This window comes from Nerophis lumbriciformis, linkage group LG05, assembly GCF_033978685.3.
Source record: "Nerophis lumbriciformis linkage group LG05, RoL_Nlum_v2.1, whole genome shotgun sequence".
Lineage (NCBI taxonomy): Eukaryota > Metazoa > Chordata > Actinopteri > Syngnathiformes > Syngnathidae > Nerophis > Nerophis lumbriciformis.
This window is the reverse complement of record NC_084552.2, coordinates 6816251-6839966: the sequence shown is the minus strand read 5'-3', so window position 1 is coordinate 6839966 and position 23716 is coordinate 6816251. Positions and strand designations below refer to the sequence as shown.

Genomic DNA, 23716 nt, shown 5'->3' with positions numbered 1-23716 from the left:
TGTACACATCTTCTGTTTAGTCCTATGAAGGTGTCTGTATACATCTTTTGTTTAGTTCTATGAAGGTGTCTGTATACATCTTCTGTTTAGTTGTATGAAGGTGTCTGTACACATCTTCTGTTTAGTCCTATGAAGGTGTCTGTATACATATTCTGTTTAGTCCTATGAAGGTGTCTGTATACATCTTCTGTTTAGTCGTATGAAGGTGTCTGTAAACATCTTCTGTTTAGTCGTATGAAGGTGTCTGTACACATCTTCTGTTTAGTCCTATGAAGGTGTCTGTATACATCTTCTGTTTAGTCGTATGAAGGTGTCTGTAAACATCTTCTGTTTAGTCGTATGAAGGTGTCTGTACACATCTTCTGTTTAGTCCTATGAAGGTGTCTGTATACATCTTTTGTTTAGTCCTATGAAGGTGTCTGTATACATCTTCTGTTTAGTTGTATGAAGGTGTCTGTGTACATCTTCTGTTTAGTCGTATGAAGGTGTCTGTATACATCTTCTGTTTAGTCGTATGAAGGTGTCTGTAAACATCTTCTGTTTAGTCGTATGAAGGTGTCTGTAAACATCTTCTGTTTAGTCGTATGAAGGTGTCTGTACACATCTTCTGTTTAGTCGTATGAAGGTGTCTGTAAACATCTTCTGTTTAGTCGTATGAAGGTGTCTGTATACATCTTCTGTTTAGTCGTATGAAGGTGTCTGTATACATCTTCTGTTTAGTCCTATGAAGGTGTCTGTATACATCTTCTGTTTAGTCCTATGAAGGTGTCTGTATACATCTTCTGTTTAGTCGTATGAAGGTGTCTGTAAACATCTTCTGTTTAACACCGCATCACCTGCTCTTTCCAACTGACACTTTGAAGAGATTGGCAGGAAGGTGCCAGGATCTTCCAAAATAAAGCACATCCATCTTTTGCAGCGTCCCTGCTTTCCAGTCTGTTTGCTTTCAATCAATCAATCAAAGTTTACTTATATAGCCCGAAATCACCAGTGTCTCAAAGGGCTGCACAAGCCACAACCACATCCTGGGCTCAAATCCCACATCAGAGCAAGGAAAAACGTTCTACTTTTGAAGGTGCCATGTTACAGTCACATGTCCGTCATATTGGAGGTGTATCACCCTGCTCTGTGTGTCTGGTCCACATTGGAGGTGTATCACCCTGCTCTGTGTGTCTGGTCCACGTTGGAGGTGTATCACCCTGCTCTGTGTGTCTGGTCCATGTTGGAGGTGCATCACCCTGCTCTGTGTGTCTGGTCCATGTTGGAGGTGTATCACCCTGCTATGTGTGTCTGGTCTACATTGGAGGTGTATCACCCTGCTCTGTGTGTCTGGTCCATGTTGGAGGTGTATCACCCTGCTCTGTGTGTCTGGTCCACGTTGGAGGTGTATCACCCTGCTCTGTGTGTCTGGTCCACGTTGGAGGTGTATCACCCTGCTCTGTGTGTCTGGTCCACGTTGGAGGTGTATCACCCTGCTCTGTGTGTCTGGTCCACGTTGGAGGTGTATCACCCTGCTCTGTGTGTCTGGTCCATATTGGAGGTGTATCACCCTGCTCTGTGTGTCTGGTCCATATTGGAGGTGTATCACCCTGCTCTGTGTGTATCACCCTGCTCTGTGTGTCTGGTCCATGTTGGAGGTGTATCACCCTGCTCTGTGTGTCTGGTCCATGTTGGAGGTGTATCACTCTGCTCTGTGTGTCTGGTCCATATTGGAGGTGTATCACCCTGCTCTGTGTGTCTGGTCCATATTGGAGGTGTATCACCCTGCTCTGTGTGTCTGGTCCAAGTGTCACATCTACAGTCGTGCACACCACGGGTGTTCGCACTATTTCCCCATAACCAAAAATGTTTTATTTTGTAGAGAGAAAAAAATGCTGATTATTAAAGACACAATTTGTACTATTGTTATTTATGACAGGGGTGTGCAAAGTGCGGCTTGGAGGCCAGCTCAGGCTTTGTTGGAAAAAAAGAGCAAAAAGCGTTTGAAAATCTGACATTTTGGTACTATGACTAATAATAATAATATTAATAACACAAAGCTGGCTCTAAGTTTGGTTGTATAATGTCTCTTTGTAGCCTTTTTTTTAAAATCCATCAAACATCCTGTACTTTGACTTTTCAAATTTTGTATCAGATTTTGTTCATTACATTACATCTTTTCCATCTTTTTTCTTACATTTTTACCAGTATTTTTTTTTTTCTCCCAGCCAACATGTTGCAGGCCAACAAAACTGGAGATGCGAGCCACAAATGGCCCCCGCCCTGCACTTTGAACACTTAGCTTATCTATGTGAGCTATTGTGCTAACATTGCAACCGCTATCATGCTTGGTCAGCCTTTTGTTTAAAGGACAACTACGCTATTTTCCAGACTTTATAAGCCACACCCACTAAATTTTAGGAGAAAAAAAATAATGTTCCATATATTAGCTGCACCAGACTATAAGTCGCAGATATATAGGTTGTGAAATGAGTTATTTACACAGAAATATTTTATAAATGTTTATTTACATTACATTACCTTAATTGTTTACTAACAGTGTCTGTAACACGGCAGTAAAACGGCTGATCAAACAAAACAGAAGTCATGGTCATGGAGCCACTAGCTGCGCAAGCTAGCTCTCCAATCAGCTAAACAGACCCAATAACTCCACGCTGACGTTTTGCTGAATTTACTGAGGAATTTGTGAAAGGGAAACAATACAAAAAGAATGTCTAGATGTACAAACCCCGTTTCCATATGAGTTGGGAAATTGTGTTAGATGTAAATATAAACGGAATACAATGATTTGCAAATCCTTTTCAAGCCATATTCAGTTGAATATGCTACAAAGACAACATATTTGATGTTCAAACTGATAAACTTTTTTTTGTTGTTGCAAATAATAATTAACTTTAGAATTTGATGGCAGCAACACGTGACAAAGAAGTTGGGAAAGGTGGCAATAAATACTGATAAAGTTGAGGAATGCTCATCAAACACTTATTTGGAACATCCCACAGGTGTGCAGGCCAATTGGGAACAGGTGGGTGCCATGATTGGGTATAAAAGTAGATTCCATGAAATGCTCAGTCATTCACCAACAAGGATGGGGCGAGGGTCACCACTTTGTCAACAAATGCGTGAGCAAATTGTTGAACAGTTTAAGAAAAACCTTTCTCAACCAGCTATTGCAAGGAATTTAGGGATTTCACCATCTACGCTCCGTAATATCATCAAAGGGTTCAGAGAATCTGGAGAAATCACTGCACGTAAGCAGCTAAGCCCGTGACCTTCCATCCCTCAGGCTGTACTGCATCAACAAGCAACATCAGTGTGTAAAGGATATCACCACATGGGCTCAGGAACACTTCAGAAACCCACTGTCAGTAACTACAGTTAGTCGCTACATCTGTAAGTGCAAGTTAAAACTCTCCTAAGCAAGGCGAAAACCGTTTATCAACAACACCCAGAAACGCCGTCGGCTTTGCTGGGCCTGAGCTCATCCAAGATGGACTGATACAAAGTGGAAAGGTGTTCTGTGGTCTGACGAGTCCACATTTCAAATTGTTTTTGGAAACTGGACGTCGTGTCCTCCGGACCAAAGAGGAAAAGAACCATCCGGATTGTTATAGGGTCAAAGTGTAAAAGGCAGCATGTGTGATGGTATGGGGGTGTATTAGTGCCCAAGACATGGGTAACTTACACATCTGTGAAGGCACCATTAATGCTGAAAGGTACATACAGCTTTTGGAGCAACATATGTTGCCATCCAAGCAACGTTACCATGGACGCCCCTGCTTATTTCAGCAAGACAATGCCAAGCCACGTGTTACATCAACGTGGCTTCATAGTAAAAGAGTGCGGGTACTAGACTGGCCTGCCTGTAGTCCAGACCTGTCTCCCATTGAAAATGTGTGGCGCATTATGAAGCCTAAAATAGCACAACGGAGACCCCCGGACTGTTGAACAACTTAAGCTGTACATCAAGCAAGAATGGGAAAGAATTCCACCTGAGAAGCTTCAAAAATGTGTCTACTCAGTTCCCAAACGTTTACTGAGTGTTGTTAAAAGAAAAGGCCATATAACACAGTGGTGAACATGCCCTTTCCCAACTACTTTGGCACGTGTTGCAGCCATGACATTTTAAGTTAATTATTATTATTTGCAAAAAAAAATTAAGTTTGAACATCAAATATGTTGTCTTTGTAGCATATTCAACTGAATATGGGTTGAAAATGATTTGCAAATCATTGTATTCCGTTTAAATTTACATCTAACACAATTTCCCAACTCATATGGAAACGGGGTTTGTAAGTTAATAATACTAACACAGATACTCGTAAACATGTTAGCATATTAGCTCATGCTAGCGACGCAAACTTCATTAAATGTTTTATAGCATGTACAAATATACATGAAAACACACTTTAGTAAGTAATAATAGTTGTAGTTATTTTGTAAAACTTAGAAACATACCATACCATACCATACCAACTTTATTTATAAAGCCCTTTAAAAACAAGCACAGTTGAAAAACAAAGGGCTGTACACCACAAAGAAATAGAGGCAAAGGACAGACTAAAAAATAACATTTAAAACAGAAATAAAAATACACAATTAAAAAGCAAATATAAATTACCCTAAGAACAGTTTGTTAGATAAAAACAGTTTAAAAGTTAAAAACAGTTCAAAAAGTTAAAAGCTAAAAACAGTTCAAAGTCTCATGCTGGGTTAAAAGCCAGTGAATAAAAATGGGTTTTAAGAAGGGTCTTGAAAATAGCCAAAGAAGGGGCCTGTCTCACATGGAGAGGGAGATCGTTCCAGAGTTTGGGACCCGTAACAGAGAAAGCTCTGTCCCCTCTGAGCTTGCGCTTTGTTTTGGGTACCTCCAGGATCAGCTGATCAGCTGACCTGAGGGACCGGGTGGGGGCATACAGATGGAGCAGCTCAGAGAGGTAAGGTGGGGCAAGACCACGTAAGGATTTAAAAACGAGTAAGATCATCTTAAAATGGACTCTAAAAGACACAGGCAGCCAGTGGAGGGAGGCTAAAACAGGAGTAATGTGCTCTCTTTTTCTTGTGTTAGTTAAAAGTCGGGCAGCTGCATTTTGGACCAGCTGCAGACGTGAGAGGGAGGACTGACTAATTCCAAAATATAAAGAGTTACAGTAATCCAGCCGAGATGTAATAAAGGCATGGATTACTGTCTCTAACTGTTGCCTAGAAAGAAGGTTTTTAACCTTGGCCAGCTGACGTAAATAAAAAAAGCTGGCTTTCACCACTGTACCAATCTGACGGTCCAATTTAAAATCACAGTCAATACGAAAGCCCAGGTTGGTGACCATGGGCTTAACGTGCAAAGCCAAAGGGCCAAAGTCAACAGGGGGGAGCTCACAGGTACCACTAGGTCCAAACACTATTACATCTGTCTTCTTTTCATTAAAATTTAAGAAGTTTAGGGCCATCCAGGCCTTGATATCCTCAAGACAGGCAAGTAATGGCTGTATTGAAGAGGCATGATTTCTCTTTAATGGAAAATACATTTGTGTGTCATCGGCATAACAATGAAAAGAAATATCATGCTTTCTTAGGATTGAGCCCAGGGGAAGTAAATAAATAGAAAAGAGAAGTGGTCCCAAAACTGAGCCTTGTGGGACCCCACATGTCAAGGGAGCAACGGAGGATTCAGATTCGTCACTCCAACATTGCTTGGAGTGACGAATGAAGAATCCTTTTGAGTAGAAACGCTATGGACGGCTATAAGAGTGAAACGGCACTGCTACTTCCGGTTGAAAGCTCTAAAAAGAAGGACACTGCAGCACCAGCGGGGAGCGAACTGGTCCAAAAAATGGCCCTGTAGCACAAACAATAACACAACTTATCAGTGTAGAACTGGTCCAAAAGATGGCACCATAGCACAAACAATAACACAACTTATAAATGTATATTTGTGTCCTTCCAGAACCTTTCATGAGGAATGGTGGCCCTGCTTCCTCCCACAGCATGCAGTCCTTCCTGCAGCAGTACACTGCATCAGTGGCAGTGTCCTTCAAGAAGACTCCACTGCGACGACCTCACTCTGTCACTCTCATCACTGGCACCCTGGGGTCCTTCATGGCCATACCACGCAACGGCACTCGCTTGGGTGAGGCACACACACACACACACACACACACACACACACACACACACAGTCAGTCAGAAAGGGAAGTGTCAGGTTGAGAGAACAGATGGCATGTGGTGACAAACAAACAGGAAGTGTCACTGCTGTGACATTTCCGTCGTCCTACCCTGATATTTTCAAGGCTCCTCCCACCTTGGCGCTGGTGCCAACTGACTGGCCACCACCTAGGTGTACAATCTCCACAATCGCCATGACGACGCAGCCTCTCGTTGATCAACATGTTGGACACAAAGATCTGTGGTGACCTCTTTCATCCAGGCAGGGACAGTCCAGGATTTAGTTGTGACCCAAACCACACCCTCACCTTCATCCAGGCAGGGACAGTCCAGGATTTAGTTGTGACCCAAACCACACCCTCACCTTCATCCGGGCAGGGACAGTCCAGGATTTAGTTGTGACCCAAACCACACCCTCACCTTCATCCAGGCAGGGACAGTCCAGGATTTAGTTGTGACCCAATCCACACCCTCACCTTCATCCGGGCAGGGACAGTCCAGGATTTAGTTGTGACCCAAACCACACCCTCACCTTCATCCGGGCAGGGACAGTCCAGGATTTAGTTGTGACCCAAACCACACCCTCACCTTCATCCAGGCAGGGACAGTCCAGGATTTAGTTGTGACCCAATCCACACCCTCATCTTCATCCGGGCAGGGACAGTCCAGGATTTAGTTGTGACCCAAACCACACCCTCACCTTCATCCGGGCAGGGACAGTCCAGGATTTAGTTGTGACCCAAACCACACCCTCACCTTCATCCAGGCAGGGACAGTCCAGGATTTAGTTGTGACCCAAACCACACCCTCACCTTCATCCGGGCAGGGACAGTCCAGGATTTAGTTGTGACCCAAACCACACCCTCACCTTCATCCAGGCAGGGACAGTCCAGGATTTAGTTGTGACCCAATCCACACCCTCACCTTCATCCGGGCAGGGACAGTCCAGGATTTAGTTGTGACCCAAACCACACCCTCACCTTCATCCGGGCAGGGACAGTCCAGGATTTAGTTGTGACCCAAACCACACCCTCACCTTCATCCAGGCAGGGACAGTCCAGGATTTAGTTGTGACCCAAACCACACCCTCACCTTCATCCAGGCAGGGACACTTTTTCTAGCGTACGAACACATTAGCATGCTACGGTATTAGCCGTAAAAGCTAACTACAGAAAGAGATAAGCTAGCTTCTACAACAACACAAAACACACTAGAGTGTGTAATACACAACACTGTGATACAACACCAATCTGTAGTGAATCATATTACAGTATCTGTAAAGTATTATTTCATGTTTAGTTTGTACACAGCTAGTATGTACAGTAGTTGTAATAACACACATGATGTGTATCATGATCAATATAAAGTGTGACACACTCCATGGACATTTGTTTGTGTGCTCCAGCTGGCGAGGGATGTTTTTTCTGCTTTATTTGGGAAAGCACTCCATTTATGTCAAAATAAAATGGCTTCAAAGTCCACATTTATAGCGTCAGTTACTTTCACCTCACTCTCTCAGCTTCCATCTGCTCCAACAACTCACTCTTCTTTCGTGCTCGCTTCTAGAAGCAGTAGTTCATCCTCAGTATATTCAGCTTCAAAAACATAAGGTTGTGAATCCTCATTTGTCCAAAAATAGTTGTATTTGTTGTTTGTTACCAAGTCTGCCATGATTAGATAATAATACACTCACACCTTCGTTTGTGGAAGTGGGAACACACATGTTGCCAGCAGTTGGAAGTGTGTTGCTATGGAAACAGAAATCAATGCGCGGAGGAAATCAATGATCAAAACAAGGTCAATATTGCACATATTACATATTGTTATGAAGGTGTCTGTTACAACATTATATACATACTTGCAGTGTGTATATTGTACATATTGCATATTGTTATGAAGGTGTCTGTTACTACATTATATATATACTTGCAGTGTGTATATTGTACATATTGCATATTGTTATGAAGGTGTTTGTTACTACATTATATATATACTTGCAGTGTGTATATTGTACATATTACATATTGTTATGAAGGTATCTGTTACTACATTATATATATATATGTATATATATATATATATATATATATACTTGCAGGAGGGTTTTGAACGGTCAACTCATCTTTAAACCCCCCCCTAAAAAAGACATATGTGTTCTTGTCTCTCATAATGATTGTCAACAATAGCTCAATTCCATAAAAGGTGCACTTCCTCTTTAATCCCAGGTGCCTGGAAGGGCTGCACAAGCACAATGACATCACTGGTCTGAACCCACATCAAAGTATTCATAGTCATGTGAGAGTCCAGTCCACTGAGGGCCAGCAGAGGGTTGTAGGAGAACTCCATCCAGGTCACAGGGGAGTGGTCCACACTGGGTCATGACACTCCTAGTAAATAATACTTAAAGTAGGCAGCTTTATCTGTTATCGTAAGAAATAATACCTTTTTGAACTATGACTTTCATCTTTTTGCAATGCAGTGCAGTCCTACAAAAAGTCACTCTTTAATTATCTGCCACAAGACGCTCTGCTATTTTATTCATGCATGGTTCTCGAAGACCTCCATGAAGAACACGAACAAAGGACCCAGATTTCCCTCGCCCGGACGCGGGTCATCGGGGCCCCCCTCTGGAGCCAGGCCCGGAGGTGGGGCACGATGGCGAGCGCCTGGTGGCAACGTGGGTCCCCCTCCAATGGGCTCACCACCCATAGCAGGAGCCGTAGAGGTCGGGTGCAGTGCGAGCTGGGCGGAAGCCGAAGGCAGGGCACTTGGCGGTCCGATCCTCGGCTACATAAGCTAGCTCTTGGGACGTGGAACGTCACCTCGCTGGGGGGAAGGAGCCTGAGCTAGTGCGCGAGGTCGAGAAGTTCCGGCTAGATATAGTCGGACTCACTTCGACGCACAGCAAGGGCTCTGGAACTAGTTTTCTTGAGAGGGGCTGGACTCTCTTCCACTCTGGCGTTGCCGGCAGTGAGAGGCGACGGGCTGGGGTGGCAATTCTTGTTGCTCCCCGGCTCAAAGCCTGCACGTTGGAGTTCAACCCAGTGGACGAGAGGGTAGCTTCTCTCCGCCTTCGGGTGGGGGGACGGGTCCTGACTGTTACGCGCCAAACGGCAGCTCAGAGTACCCACCCTTTTTGGATTCACTCGAGGGAGTACTGGAGAGTGCTCCCCCGGGTGATTCCCTCGTTCTACTGGGGGACTTCAACGCTCATTTTGGCAACGACAGTGAAACCTGGAGAGGCGTGATTGGGAAGAATGGCCGCCCGGATCTGAACTTGAGTGGTGTTTTGTTATTGGACTTTTGTGCCCGTCACAGATTGTCCATAAAAAACACCATTTTCAAACATAAGGGTGTCCATATGTGCACTTGGCACCAGGACACCCTAGGCCGCAGTTCCATGATCGACTTTGTAGTTGTGTCATCGGATTTGCGGCCTCATGTTTTGGACACTCGGGTGAAGAGAGGGGCGGAGCTTTCTACCGATCACCACCTGGTGGTGAGTTGGCTGCGATGGTGGGGGGAGGATGCCAAACAGACCTGGCAGGCCCAAACGCATTATGAGAGTTTGCTGGGAACGCCAGGCAGAGTTTCCTGTCAGAGAGAGTTTCAATTCCCACCTCTGGAAGAACTTTGAACATGTCACGAGGGAGGCGCTGGACATTGAGTCCGAGTGGACGATGTTCCGTACCTCTATTGTCGAGGCGGCCGATTGGAGCTGTGGCCGCAAGGTGGTTGGTGCCTGTTGTGGCGGTAATCCTAGAACCCGCTGGTGTCCACCAGTGGTAAGGGATGCCGTCAAGCTGAAGAAAGAGTCCTATCGGGCTCTTTTGGCTCATAGGACTCCGGAGGCAGCAGACAGGTACCGACAGGCCAAACGGTGTGCGGCTTCAGCGGTCGCGGAGGCAAAAACTCGGACATGGGAGGAGTTCAGGAAAGCCATGGAAAACGACTTCCGGACAGCTTCGAAGCGATTCTGGTCCACCATCAACCGCCTCAGGAAGGGGAAGCAGTGCAATGTCAACACCGTGTATGGTGGGGATGGTGTTCTGCTGACCTCGACTGCGGATGTTGTGGATCGGTGGAGGGAATACTTCGAAGACCTCCTCAATCCTACCAGCACGTCTTCCTATGAGGAAGCAGTGCTTGGGGAATCTGTGGTGGGCTCTCCTATTTCTGGGGCTGAGGTTGCCGAGGTAGTTAAAAAGCTCCTCGGTGGCAAGGCCCCGGGGGTGGATGAGACCCGCCCGGAGTTCCTTAAGGCTCTGGATGTTGTGGGACTGTCTTGGTTGACAAGACTCTGCAACATCGCGTGGACATCGGGGGCGGTACCTCTGGATTGGCAGACCGGGGTGGTGGTTCCTCTCTTTAAGAAGGGGAACCGGAGGGTGTGTTCCAACTATCGTGGGATCACACTCCTCAGCCTTCCCGGTAAGGTCTATTCAGGTGTACTGGAGAGGAGGCTACGCCGGATAGTCGAACCTCGGATTTAGACGGAACAGTGTGGTTTTCGTCCTGGTCATGGAACTGTGGACCAGCTCTATACTCTCGGCAGGGTCCTTGAGGGTGCATGGGAGTTTGCCCAACCAGTCTGTGCTTTGTGGACTTGGAGAAGGCATTCGACCGTGTACCCCGGGAAGTCCTGTGGGGAGTGCTCAGAGAGTATGGGGTAACGGACTGTCTTATTGTGGCGGTCCGCTCCCTGTATAATCAGAGTCAGAGCTTGGTCCGCATTGCCGGCAGTAAGTCGGACCCGTTTCCAGTGAGGGTTGGACGCCGCCAAGGCTGCCCTTTGTCACCGATTCTGTTCATAACCTTTATGGACATAATTTCTAGGCGCAGTCAGGGCGTTGAGGGGATCTGGTTTGGTGGCTGCAGGATTAGGTCTCTGCTATTTACAGATGATGTGGTCCTGATGGCTTCATCTGGCCAAGATCTGCAGCTCTCACTGGATCGGTTCGCAGCCGAGTGTGAAGCGACTGGGATGGGAATCAGCACCTCCAAGTCTGAGTCCATGGTTCTCGCCCGGAAAAGGGTGGAGTGCCATCTCCGGGTTGGGGAGGAGATCTTGCCCCAAGTGGAGGAGTTCAAGTTCCTTGGAGTCTTGTTCACGAGTGAGGGAAGAGTGGATCGTGAGATCGACAGGCGGCGTCTTCAGTAATGCGGACGCTGTATCAATCTGTTGCAGTGAAGAAGGAGCTGAGCCGGAAGGCAAAGCTCTCGATTTACCGGTCGATCTACGTTCTCATCCTCACCTATGGTCATGAGCTTTGGGTTATGACCGAAAGGACAAGATCACGGGTACATGCGGCCGAAATGAGTTTCCTCCGCCTGGTGGCGGGTCTCTCCCTTAGAGATAGGGTGAGAAGCTCTGTCATCCGGGAGGAGCTCAAAGTAAAGCCGCTGCTCCTCCACATGGAGAGGAGCCAGATGAGGTGGTTCGGGCATCTGGTCAGGATGCCACCCGAACGCCTCCCTAGGGAGGTGATTCGGGCACGTCCGACCGGTAGGAGGCCACGGGGAAGACCCAGGACACGCTGGGAAGACTATCTCTCCCGGCTGGCCTGGGAACGCCTCGGGATCCCCCGGGAGGAGCTGGACAAAGTGGCTGGGGAGAGGGAGGTCTGGGCTTCCCTGCTTAGGCTGCTGCCCCCGCGACCCGACCTCGGATAAGCGGAAGACGATGGATGGATGGATGGATGGATGGATGGATGGATGGATGGGTTCTTTTGGACCTCGCTCTGGACCTTGGCCCAGACCCAGGAATGTGAATATAAAAGCAGGGCACTTTAGGTGCACCATAATCACATTGTGATTGTTTAAGTATAAAGATGATCATGTTGTAAAGCAATGGCTATAGAGATGAACTATTTGTGAATAATCAATCAATCAATCAATCATCCATCCATCCATCCATTTTCTACCGCTTATTCCCTTTGGGGTCGCGGGGGGCGCTGGAGCCTATCTCAGCTACAATCGGGCGGAAGGCGGGGTACACCCTGGACAAGTCGCCACCTCATCGCAGGGCCAACACAGATAGACAGACAACATTCACACTCACATCCACACACTAGGGCCAATTTAGTGTTGCCAATCAACCTATCCCCAGGTGCATGTCTTTGGAGTCAATCAATCAATCAATGTTTATTTATATAGCCCTAAATCACAAGTGTCTCAAAGGGCTGCACAAGCCACAACGACATCTTCGGTACAGAGCCCACATAAGGGCAAGGAAAAACTCACCCCAGTGGGACGTCGATGTGAATGACTATGAGAAACCTAATAATGTGTGTTGTGAAGAAGCAGGAGATGATGGAGTCATGTATATATGTGTGTGTGTTGTGAAAGTGAAAAGGAGGTTGAAAGTGAAAGATAGAGGAGATATAAAAGGATGTTTGTGAAAAGCTCAACTAAATATAAGTCATGAGAGAAGTGAAAAAAATGTAGTTTATTTTTAGTGGGGAAGGAATTATGTCAATGAGCAGCAGTGACAAAAGGGAACTTTGAAGTTGAAGAAAGAAAGTTGTCTGGACCAAAGAAGTAATGAATGAAGATGTACTTTGTTTCCATGCAGACATCCCAGGTGTCTGCATTGCACACACATGCTCAGTGGCCTAGTACCTACTCAGTGGCCTAGTACCTGCTCAGTGGCCTAGTACCTACTCAGTGGCCTAGCACCTGCTCAGTGGCCTAGCATCTGCTCAGTGGCCTAGCACCTGCTCAGTGGCCTAGTACCTGCTCAGTGGCCTAGCACCTGCTCAGTGGCCTAGTACCTACTCAGTGGCCTAGCACCTGCTCAGTGGCCTAGTACCTACTCAGTGGCCTAGCACCTGCTCATTGGCCTAGTACCTGCTCAGTGGCCTAGCACCTGCTCAGTGGCCTAGTACATGGTGAAAGTAGATGTTTTGAGATAATGGATGTGTTCTCTTCCAGACATTGTGCACGAGAACCTGAAGATGGGATCGGATGGAGAAAGCGACCAAGCGTCAGGGACGTCGTCTGACGAGGTTCAGTCCCCAACAGGAGTGTGTCTGAGGAACAGAGTCCACCGGCGAATCTCCATGGAGGTGAACATTGAGCCCGCCTACACAAACACTAGCACAGCTCTACAGTCCAGGTCTAGCCTTGACCTCTCTCTTTACCTCTCTACAGTCCAGTTCTAGCCTTGACCCTCTCTCTCTCTCTACAGTCCAGTTCTAGCCTTGACCCTCTCTCTCTTTACCTCTCTACAGTCAAGTTCTAGCCTTGACCTCTCTCTCTCCCTCTCTACAGTCCAGTCCTAGCCTTGACCCTCTCTCTCTCCCTCTCTCTCTCTCTCTGTCTCTACAGTCCAGGTCTAGCCTTGACCTCTCTCTCTCCCTCTCTCCCTCTCTCTCTCTCTCTCTCTCTCTCTCTCTCTCTCTCTCTCTCTCTCTCTGTCTCTACAGTCCAGGTCTAGCCTTGACCCTCTCTCTCCCTCTCTCTCTCTCTCTGTCTCTACAGTCCAGGTCTAGCCTTGACCTCTCTCTCTCCCTCTCTACAGTCCAGTTCTAGCCTTGACCCTCTCGTCTCTCTCTACAGTCCAGTTCAAGCCTTGACCCTCTCTCTCTTTACCTCTCTACAGTCAAGTTCTAGCCTTGACCTCTCTCTCTCCTCTCTCTACAGTCCAGTCCTAGCCTTGACCCTCTCTCTCTCCCTCTCTCTCTCTCTCTGTCTCTACAGTCCAGGTCTAGCCTTGACCTCTCTCCCTCTCTCTCCCTCTCTCTCTCTCTCTCTCTCTCTCTCTCTCTCTCTCTCTCTCTCTCTCTCTCTCTCTCTCTCTCTCTCTCTGTCTCTACTGTCCAGGTCTAGCCTTGACCCTCTCTCTCCCTCTCTCTCTCTCTCTCTCTCTCTCTCTCTCTCTGTCTCTACAGTCCAGGTCTAGCCTTGACCTCTCTCTCTCCCTCTCTCCCTCTCTCCCTCTCTCTCTCTCTCTCTCTCTCTCTCTCTCTCTCTCTCTCTCTCTCTCTCTCTCTCTCTGTCTCTACAGTCCAGGTCTAGCCTTGACCCTCTCTCCCCTCTCTCTCTCTCTCTCTCTCTCTCTCTCTCTCTCTCTCTCTCTCTCTCTCTCTCTCTCTCTCTCTCTCTCTGTCTCTACAGTCCAGGTCTAGCCTTGACCTCTCTCTCTCTCCTCTCTCTCTCTCTCTACAGTCCAGGTCTAGCCTTGACCTCTCTCTCTCCCTCTCCCTCCCTCTCTCTCTCTACAGTCCAGGTCTAGCCTTGACCCTCTCTCTCTCTCTCTCTCTCTCTCTCTCTCTCTCTCTCTCTCTCTCTCTCTCTCTCTCTCTCTCTCTCTCTCTCTCTCTCTCTCTCTCTCTCTCCCGTGTCATCAGACCATTGTTGCCTCTCCACCCAGCTGGACTGCATGTCAACTAACAATATATATATATGATGTATAATCAATAATCATATCATTGGATGTATAGAGTATGTGAAAGTGCTACCTTGTTTACTTCCGTGACAACCTCCTTAAAGTTTTGTCATCAATCATAAACATCAAGCAGCTAAAAAACATTCATCACAGGACCTCAACAATTAGTTGACATGACATAACATTCTTCTTCTTCACAGGACCTCAACAACTAGTTGACATGACATAACTATCTTCTTCTTCACAGGACCTCAACAACTAGTTGACATGACATAACTATCTTCTTCTTCACAGGACCTCAACAACTAGTTGACATGACATAACTATCTTCTTCTTCACAGGACCTCAACAACTAGTTGATATGACATAACTATCTTCTTCATCACAGGACCTCAACAACTAGTTGACATGACATAACTATCTTCTTCTTCACAGGACCTCAACAACTAGTTGACATGACATAACTATCTTCTTCTTCACAGGACCTCAACAACTAGTTGACATGACATACTGTAACATTCTTCTTCTTCACAGGACCTCAACAAGCGACTGTCTCTGCCTGCTGACATACGCATTCCTGATGGCTACCTGGAGAAGATGCAGCTCACCAGCCCACCTTTTGACCAGCCACTCAGCCGCCGCTCACGTCGAGCATCGCTGGTACCTATTTGTGTGTGCTCCAGCATCGCTGCTACCTATTTGTGTATGCGCCAGCATCACTGCTACCTAATTGTGTGTGCTCCAGCATCGCTGCTACCTATTTGTGTGTGCTCCAGCATTGCTGGTACCTATTTGTGTGTGCTCCAGCATCGCTGCTACCTATTTGTGTGTGCTCCAGCATCGCTGCTACCTATTTGTGTGTGCTCTAGCATCGCTGGTACCTATTTGTGTGTGCTCTAGCATCGCTGGTACCTATTTGTGTGGGCTCCTTTTCCTATCGCCCCACAGCGCTCGCAGCCCTGGCAGCAGTCTGGGCCTGTTGCCATGGCAACTGGCCCAGCAGGAGGCGGAAATCTAGGTGTATTAATGTCATGTACGTCACATGTGCTTGCTTGCATTGTTTAAGCAGTCAAAGATGCTCATCATCAGACTCTGTACATTCTCCTTTATACATATATATATATATACTGTATGTGTATATATACATACATGGGTATGTTTATATATGTGTACATATGTATATATATGTGTATATATATACACTGTGTGTATCTATCTATATAAACTGTATGTGTGTGTATATATATATATATATATATACATATATATATATATATATATATATATATATGTATGTGTGGGAAAAAAAATCACAAGACTATTTCATCTCTACAGGCCTGTTTCATGAGGGGGGTACCCTCAATCGTCAGGAGATTTTAATGGGAGCATTCGCATACCATGGTTTATATAGGGCACAGAGTGGGTGGGTACAGGCTGGCCTAGGGGCGTGGTGATTGGCTCATGTGTTACCTAGGAGGTGTTTCCGTCTATGGCGGCATGTTGTTACAATTTCGCTGCGCTTGTTGAGGGATGACAGGTCTGGACGGTAAATAATAAACAGTTTCTCTTTCAAGCATAGGTTGCATCTTTTATTACCACTATTGTAAGGTGTGCTGGATGCAAGAATTTGCCATGTTATTGAATATTCAACATTATTGTCTTTGAGGTCCCAAATGTGTTTGCTGAGTTCTGTGGTATTTCGCAGGTTTTTGTTCCTGAAAGAAGCCTTGTGATTGTTCCATCTGGTTTTGAATTCTCCCTCGGTTAATCCTACATATGTGTCGGATGTGTTAATGTCCTTGCGTATTACCTTAGATTGGTAGACAACTGATGTTTGTAAGCACCCCCCGTTGAGAGGGCAATCAGGTTTCTTTCGACAATTACATCCTTTGTTGGTTTTGGAGTCGCTCTGTCTGAGGGCCGACGGCTCATTTGCAATTGTTTTGTTGTGGTTTGAGATGATTTGTCGTATATTGTTCATGCAGCTGTAGCTCAATTTAATGTTGTTCTTGTTGAATACTTTTCTTAGGATGTTGTCTTTGGGAAAGTGTTTGTCAATCAGATTGAGGAATTTGTGTCCAATGTTCGTTGAGACGTTTTTGCTGTATGGGGGGTTGTACCAGATGATGTCGTTCCGTTTTCTGTTCTTTTTTGGCTGGTTTCCTGGCGTGGGTATATATATATATATATATGTATATGTAGGAATGTATGTATATATACTGTATGTGTGTATATATGTATGTATATAGACGTATGTATTTATATATATATGTATATGACTATATATATGTATATATGTGTATATGTATATGTATATATGTATGTGTATATGTTTATATTGGGGCTGTGAATCTTTGGGCAACACACAATTTGATTTGATTATTGTGGATAAATGTTTGATTCTTGATTTAAAACAATTCTGGATTCAAAATCAATACTTTTTAATAACATTGGGTGTCAGTTCTATGATGAACTACATTCCTCCATAGAGTAGATAAACAGTTCTGATACATTTCTATATTACTCAAACTAGTTTTTGTTTAATAGAATTTTACCCAAACATTTAATAAAGTGGCTGGTAATGTCTTTTTTTTTTATTGATTTATTTTATCGTTATTATAATGAAATAATTAAGAATTGTTAAAAAATAAGAATTGTAATTCATTCATAAATCGATTTTTTTTTTTGACAGCCTTAAAGTTAAAGTACCCATGATAGTCACACACCCATCACCCTTGATCACCCCCTGGGAGGTGAGGGGAGCAGTGAGCAGCAGCCCGGGAATCATTTTTGGTCATTTAACCCCCAATTCCAAGCCTTGATGCTGAGTGCCAAGCAGGGAGGTAATGGCTCCCATTTTTATAGTCTTTGGTATGACTCGGCCGGGGTTTGAACTCACAACCTACCCATCTCAGGGCGGACACTCTAACCACTAGACCACTGAGCAGGTTAATATGTGTATGACAATCTGAGTCATATATTCAACATTTGAAAGTAATGAAATGAATAATAGCACACAGTAATGTTAATGTTCTTGATATATTCAGGTCTTGCTGAAAGGCAGGCCGCTATCAAGGAAGCTTACCCTTGATAAATATTCTAACATATAATCATGTTTTTGTAAGGAAGTGAAAACTCCTCATGATCTTTTCACAGTCAGAGATCGGTTTTGGCAAGTTGGAGACGTACATTAAGCTGGACAAACTGGGAGAGGTGAGAAAAGAAGCATTGGTGAGCAGGCCAAGGCCGCTCTAACACCTCCATGTGCGTGTAGGGAACCTACGCCACCGTCTTTAAGGGCCGCTATAACACCTCCATGTGCATGTAGGGAACCTACGCCACCGTCTTTAAGGGCCGCAGCAAGCTGACCGACAACCTGGTGGCCCTGAAGGAGATCCGCTTGGAGCACGAGGAGGGAGCGCCATGCACCGCCATCAGAGAAGGTTATCCAATCATGTTCATTTCATAACCTTACAATATCATTATCACAATCTACGTTATAGGCCAGTGGTCCCCAACCTTTTTGTAACTGTGGACCGGTCAATGCTTGAAAATGTGTCCCACGGACCGGGGTGGGGTATTTTTAGGGCCCGCATGGCCCATTGTATATGCAATGGGACATAAGGACCTATTGAATTTGTAAGGTTTTATTCTTTATTCTTTATTCTTCCGCCGCCACATTAAACTGTAATTTGACCCACTTAACATGCTTCAAAACTCACCATATTTGACCCACACATCAGGACCTGCGAAAATTGTCTTTTTAAAAAAAAAAAACGAACCACAAAACTCAAAATTGCGCTCTAGCGCCCCCTAGGGAAAAAAAACTAGACTGCCTGTAACTCCCACTAGGAAGGTCGGAGAGACATGAAACAAAAACCTCTATGTAGGTCTGACTTGGACCTACATTTCATAATAGTACATTGTTGGGCTAAAATCAACAGGAAGTTGGCAATTCCCCCTTCAGGACAAAAAAGTACTAAAAACAGTAACTTTTGCCTCTTTGAGCTGTAATTTGACCCCCTTAACACGCTTCAAAACTCACCAAACTGAACGCACACATCAGGACTGTCAAAAATTGCGATCTTATAAAAAACCTAACCCCAAATCTCAAAATTGCGCTCTAGCGCAATTTTTGAATAAAACGCAGAAAAAACTGCTCCTCGGAAGAAAAAAAATGACAACACTGCCTGTAACTCCCACTGGGAAGGTCGGAGAGACATGAAACAAAAACCTCTATGTAGGTCTCACTTAGACCTACATTTCATAAATTGACAACCCCCAGCAAAAATCAACAGGAAGTTTGCTATTCCCCCTTCAAAACTAAATTTTTGTAAAAACCGGTCACCTTTCTTCAAACATTATCTCCTCTGAGCGCGTTTGTTGTTTCGGCTTCAAACTAACACAGGAGAGAGATTGAACCCTTCTGATTAAAAGTTGGCGAAAGAGTTTTGATACCTGCTCCGGTTTTGATTTTATGACCCTTCAAAGAACCTCTGCGCTGATGCTGCTGTTTTTTCAAGATGGCTGCTTAAAAGCAGGCAGCACCAGCGTGCCCACACAATGCAGACAAGGTAGGTACACTACACAAAAGTATTGGGACAATTCGGACTAAAAGTAGACAAAAGTATTGGGACACTTATGACTACCACTGGACAAAAGTATTGGGACACATGGGACTACAACTTGACAAAAGTATTGGGACACTTATGACTACCACTGGACAAAAGTATTGGGACACCTACACTGGACAAAAGTATTGGGACACTTATGACGAAAACTGGACAAAAGTATTGCGACACTTGGGACGAAAACTGGACAAAAGTATTGGGACACTTAGGACTAGCACCTGCCAAATACGCGGGCCCGACCAACGCTGCTTGCAGCTTTAATTTATTTTTGTATTTATTGTCATAAAAAAATACAATCATGTGTGCTTACGGACTGTATCCCTGCAGACTGTATTGATCTATATGGGTTGGTGCACCAATTGTAAGTGTCTCTTGTGTTTTTATGTGGATTTAATGTAAGAAAAATAAAAAAATAAATATATATATATATATTTTTTTTTTTAATTTCTTGTGCGGCCCGGTACCAATTGATCCACGGCCCGGTGGTTGGGAACCACTGTTATAGGCCATATTGTCTAGCCCTAAATCCACTGAAGTGAAGTGAATTATATTTATATAGCGCTTTTTCTCTAGTGACTCAAAGTGCTTTACATAGTGAAAGCCAATATCTAAGTTCCATTTAAAGCAGTGTGGGTGGCACTGGGAGCAGGTGGGTAAAGTGTCTTGCCCAAGGACACAACGGCAATGACTAGGATGGCGGAAGCGGGGATCAAACCTAGAACCCTCAAGTTGCTGGCACGGCCACTCTACCAACCGAGCTATACCGCCCGTCCGCATTTCTTGTCCTTATATAAGACAAGAACATACGTGTTTTTCTTTTTTTATGCATTCTAACTCGTAAAATATGGCAAGTAGGAGGTGGCTAACAATGCAGATAATGGGAGTACGCCATTACGCCCATAAAGTGCATTAAAAAAAACATCCAAAAACCACCAACAATACTCCATTTACATGTGGTGACCTGAATATTAACAAGTATTATTATAAGTGCTAATGCCGAGGAACTACTTTTAGCTGCGCCGTGATCACAGAGAGGTAGCTAGCTTATGCTGCTATATTGACATATTGAGCTGCTGCATGGCCTCTGAGTTGGTGAAAGTTAATTGTAGATGATAAATCATGTCTCTCACCTGGATAGGAGAAGATTGTGGACATAAACCCACAAGTTGGTCCACTTTGACATCCAACTTAGGCCTGAAGATGGCTAGAACGACACCAAAAGACGCTTGTTTTTTTCTTTTCCTTTTTTTCTTACCTGCATGAGGATTACTATTAATTCTTCATGTAAAGGGGAAGATATAAACATCCCATACAAACTACATCTTGTTACTGAGCAATACTGAAGCTTCTAAAACTTGTAGATCATCCTCCTTATGTTCAGGCTCAAAAATAGAAGTTTCTGGATCATCAAAGTAGTCTTTGTTGTCTCTCATCAAGTCTGCCATGATTAGTAGTCTTGTTGTTGTTGAAGGAAAAGTGAATGCTGTGATGTTTCTGTGAAATGATTGCACAGCCATATGCTTAAAATGAGCAAAATGTGTAAATATTACACATTATTATGAATTTTCTACATTAAATATATACTTACAGCGTGTATATAAAAGGTTTATGGAGGTTTTTTTAGAGCGCTTTATAAGCAAAATAGAGCAACTTCAAGGGACTCCATTGTTAGCTGACTTTTGCTAACCTTTATTTACGTTTTAGAATGCATAAAAAAGAAAAACATATGTGTTTTTGTCTTGCATAAGGATTGCGAATGATAAGCAACATAGAAAAGTGCAGTTGCCCTTTAAGGGTGCTGTGTAGGTGTGTTGCAGTCACGTGACCTGGAGGCACCTGCAGGTTTTAGGCCGTGGTCTGGAGGAGCCCCAGGAGGCTCCTGGGGATTTACATCAATCCGTGCAGGTTTGGGCGTATTTTGAAAGGTTTAAAGAGCAAATTTATAAACGATCATGAAATAAATATTCCAAATGGATGGAGTGGATTTTTACACTCTTAAGAAAAACATATTTAAAGCATTTATCATCCCCAAGAGGTTACTACTACATCACTTCATTTGACACTTTAGAGAAGAGCACATCATGTCTTTACTCCACAAATTGAACATGAATGATGAAAGACAAAGTTGCTGCATGGCTAAGGAACATATTTGATTGACATAACGAGTGCTGCTGTGATGAAAGTTTGTTTGCAGTTGATTTCCTGCTACAAATATTAGTAGATGTTTTATGCTGTGAAGTTGATGTTCTGTCTCCTTATTCAGCTGTAGATGTTTGCTAGCAATATCAACATTCACTTGTTGAGATGTATTCATCTACTTTATGAAGGATATTTTCTTCATGCTAACAAATAGCACCAAAGATGCTACAATGTGGTCCTCCTGTGGAATAAGTCACACAACAACAACTAAACTTGTAGTTTCTGTAATGAAAATGGAGAATGAAAATAAGGAGCAACAATGACAATATTTATTATTACAAGGACTTAGCATGAGTTAGTTAATTAGCACAAGCAGGTCTTCTAGTTCTATTTCGACATAGCAAGCACAAAACAACACTTTCTATATGTTTAGTTTAGGGCTGCAGCTAACGATTATTTTTCTATCGATTAATCTATAGATTATTTTTCCGATTAATCGGTTAATCTATAGATTATTTTTTTCGATTAATCTATAGATTATTTTTCCTTTTACCGATTATTTTTTTTATTTAAAATGAAGAGGAAAAAATAAATGTAGGCCAGTTTTTTTCAAAAGGCATGGCTTTTATTTACAAAAAAAAAAGTATGGCCACTCAGTCAACATTGACAACAACATGACAAAATATTCTGTAACAATGTAAACATTTAAAACTTTTAACATTTAACAAAATTAAAAGTAGCTTATTTGCTTTTTAATGTGCAAATATAAAAGTAAACATCCAGTGCAAATCTTAATATTCTGGAATAGTATAAGCATTTAAAAAGTAAAAGTATTGCTTATTTTGCTTTAAAATGTGCAAAAATAAAGATAAACATCCAATACAAAAAAGTGCAAAACGGAAATATTCTGTAACAAGTGTAAACATTTCAACAAAAGTAAAAGTATTGCTTATTTGCTAAAATGTGCAAAAATAAAGCTAAACATCCAATACAAAAAAGTGTACAGTGTAAACATTTCAACAAAAGTAAAAGTATTGCTTATTTTGCTTAATAACACAACAATGATAGTATGATTAAAGTGAAAGTTAATTGTTGGTTTGTACATAGTATATGTAACTGTTAATGTTGTAAAAGGTATTTGCACAACTAATTAACGTTAGCGTTTGTGACACGTCTTGTGCCGTGGGGTTCTTTCAGGACCGACAGACTGAACGCCAGACGGCTTTGCCAGGTTTACAATCTTTTAATTTTACACAAAGTCTTTTCTCTTCCAACTCTTTTCTCTTTCTTTCCTCGCTTTTCAGCTCCTCTTCCTCGCTCGCTCGTCGTCCCCTGTCTCTTGCGGCGTCGCTCCCGGCGCCCCCCGCCTCGCCGCTCGCTCGCCGCCGCCGCCTCTCCACAGCGTTAAAGAGGAGCGCGTCTTTGTAAACACTGAACAGGCACGCCAAACGCGCCTCTCAGACCAAACGGTGCTTTAGTTTATGAATTTACAACGCAGATACAAATGACACATTCATGTTTTTGTGTAATAATGACAACGTATACGCACGCGGACGATTGACTTGTTGATGGTGATGGCAAGAACGCTGTCGGGGGTTTTCTTTTCAAATGTTCGTTCATAGCCGTTGTGCTGCTATGATAGGCCATTTCCGCTCGACACAGTGTGCATACAACAACATTATTAGGCCGTTTATTGAAATACTCCCACACTTTTGACGACTTTTGGCGTGCTTTTTTCCCCTCGCTCGCATCGTCTGCATTGCGCTCCGCCATGACAGTAGTGTGACGTAAATATGCGACGCGCCGACGCACAAAAACGGCGTCGACGTATTTACGTAACCGATGACGTCGACGCGTCGTTTCAGCCTTAGTTTAGTTGTGCTCTCAAACACTACTAATACAACTGCATTGCATCACAGACGTTCAAACAAACATTTTACAAAGTGATCTCTGCGGACACGAGCATGTTCCGATTGTATTCCACAAGATGATGCAAGGGATATTTTTAATGACCTTTATGAAGCACTTCTTTGGGCACTCTATGAAAGATCTTTCTTATCTCTCTATTTCAACCGCTGGAACACCCAAGAACAAAAAAACTATCTGACATTTGCTGCTCAAACTCTCACTTGTTTGAACCGCTTGGCCATCGTGTCCATGAAGTCTCCAAGAAGAAAGAGGGACATGACGTCATACCCTCTAAAAAGCATTTGTGCTACTAAAGGATGATGACGATACAGTTGCCTGTTCTTCTCTGCAGTATCGTTATTGAAGGACCTGAAACACGCCAACATTGTGACGTTACACGACATCGTGCACACTGACAAGAGCCTCACGCTGGTGTTTGAGTACCTGGTAAGGGTCTGGATGTGCACTTGAGCCTGCATGTTGATTA

General features: G+C 44.0%; 1 protein-coding gene across 1 annotated transcript in view; it reads left to right on the top strand.

The window, feature by feature from the left end:
• Window positions 1-23716, top strand: part of cdk17 (cyclin dependent kinase 17) — a 140384-nt gene that overhangs the window by 91126 nt on the left and 25542 nt on the right. The window contains exons 3-8 of the mRNA XM_072913135.1: window positions 5945-6127; window positions 13096-13229; window positions 15086-15211; window positions 17708-17764; window positions 17880-17994; window positions 23582-23676. Of these exons, the coding sequence (XP_072769236.1) occupies window positions 5945-6127; window positions 13096-13229; window positions 15086-15211; window positions 17708-17764; window positions 17880-17994; window positions 23582-23676 (710 nt within the window). The remainder of the gene's footprint in view (window positions 1-5944; window positions 6128-13095; window positions 13230-15085; window positions 15212-17707; window positions 17765-17879; window positions 17995-23581; window positions 23677-23716) is intronic.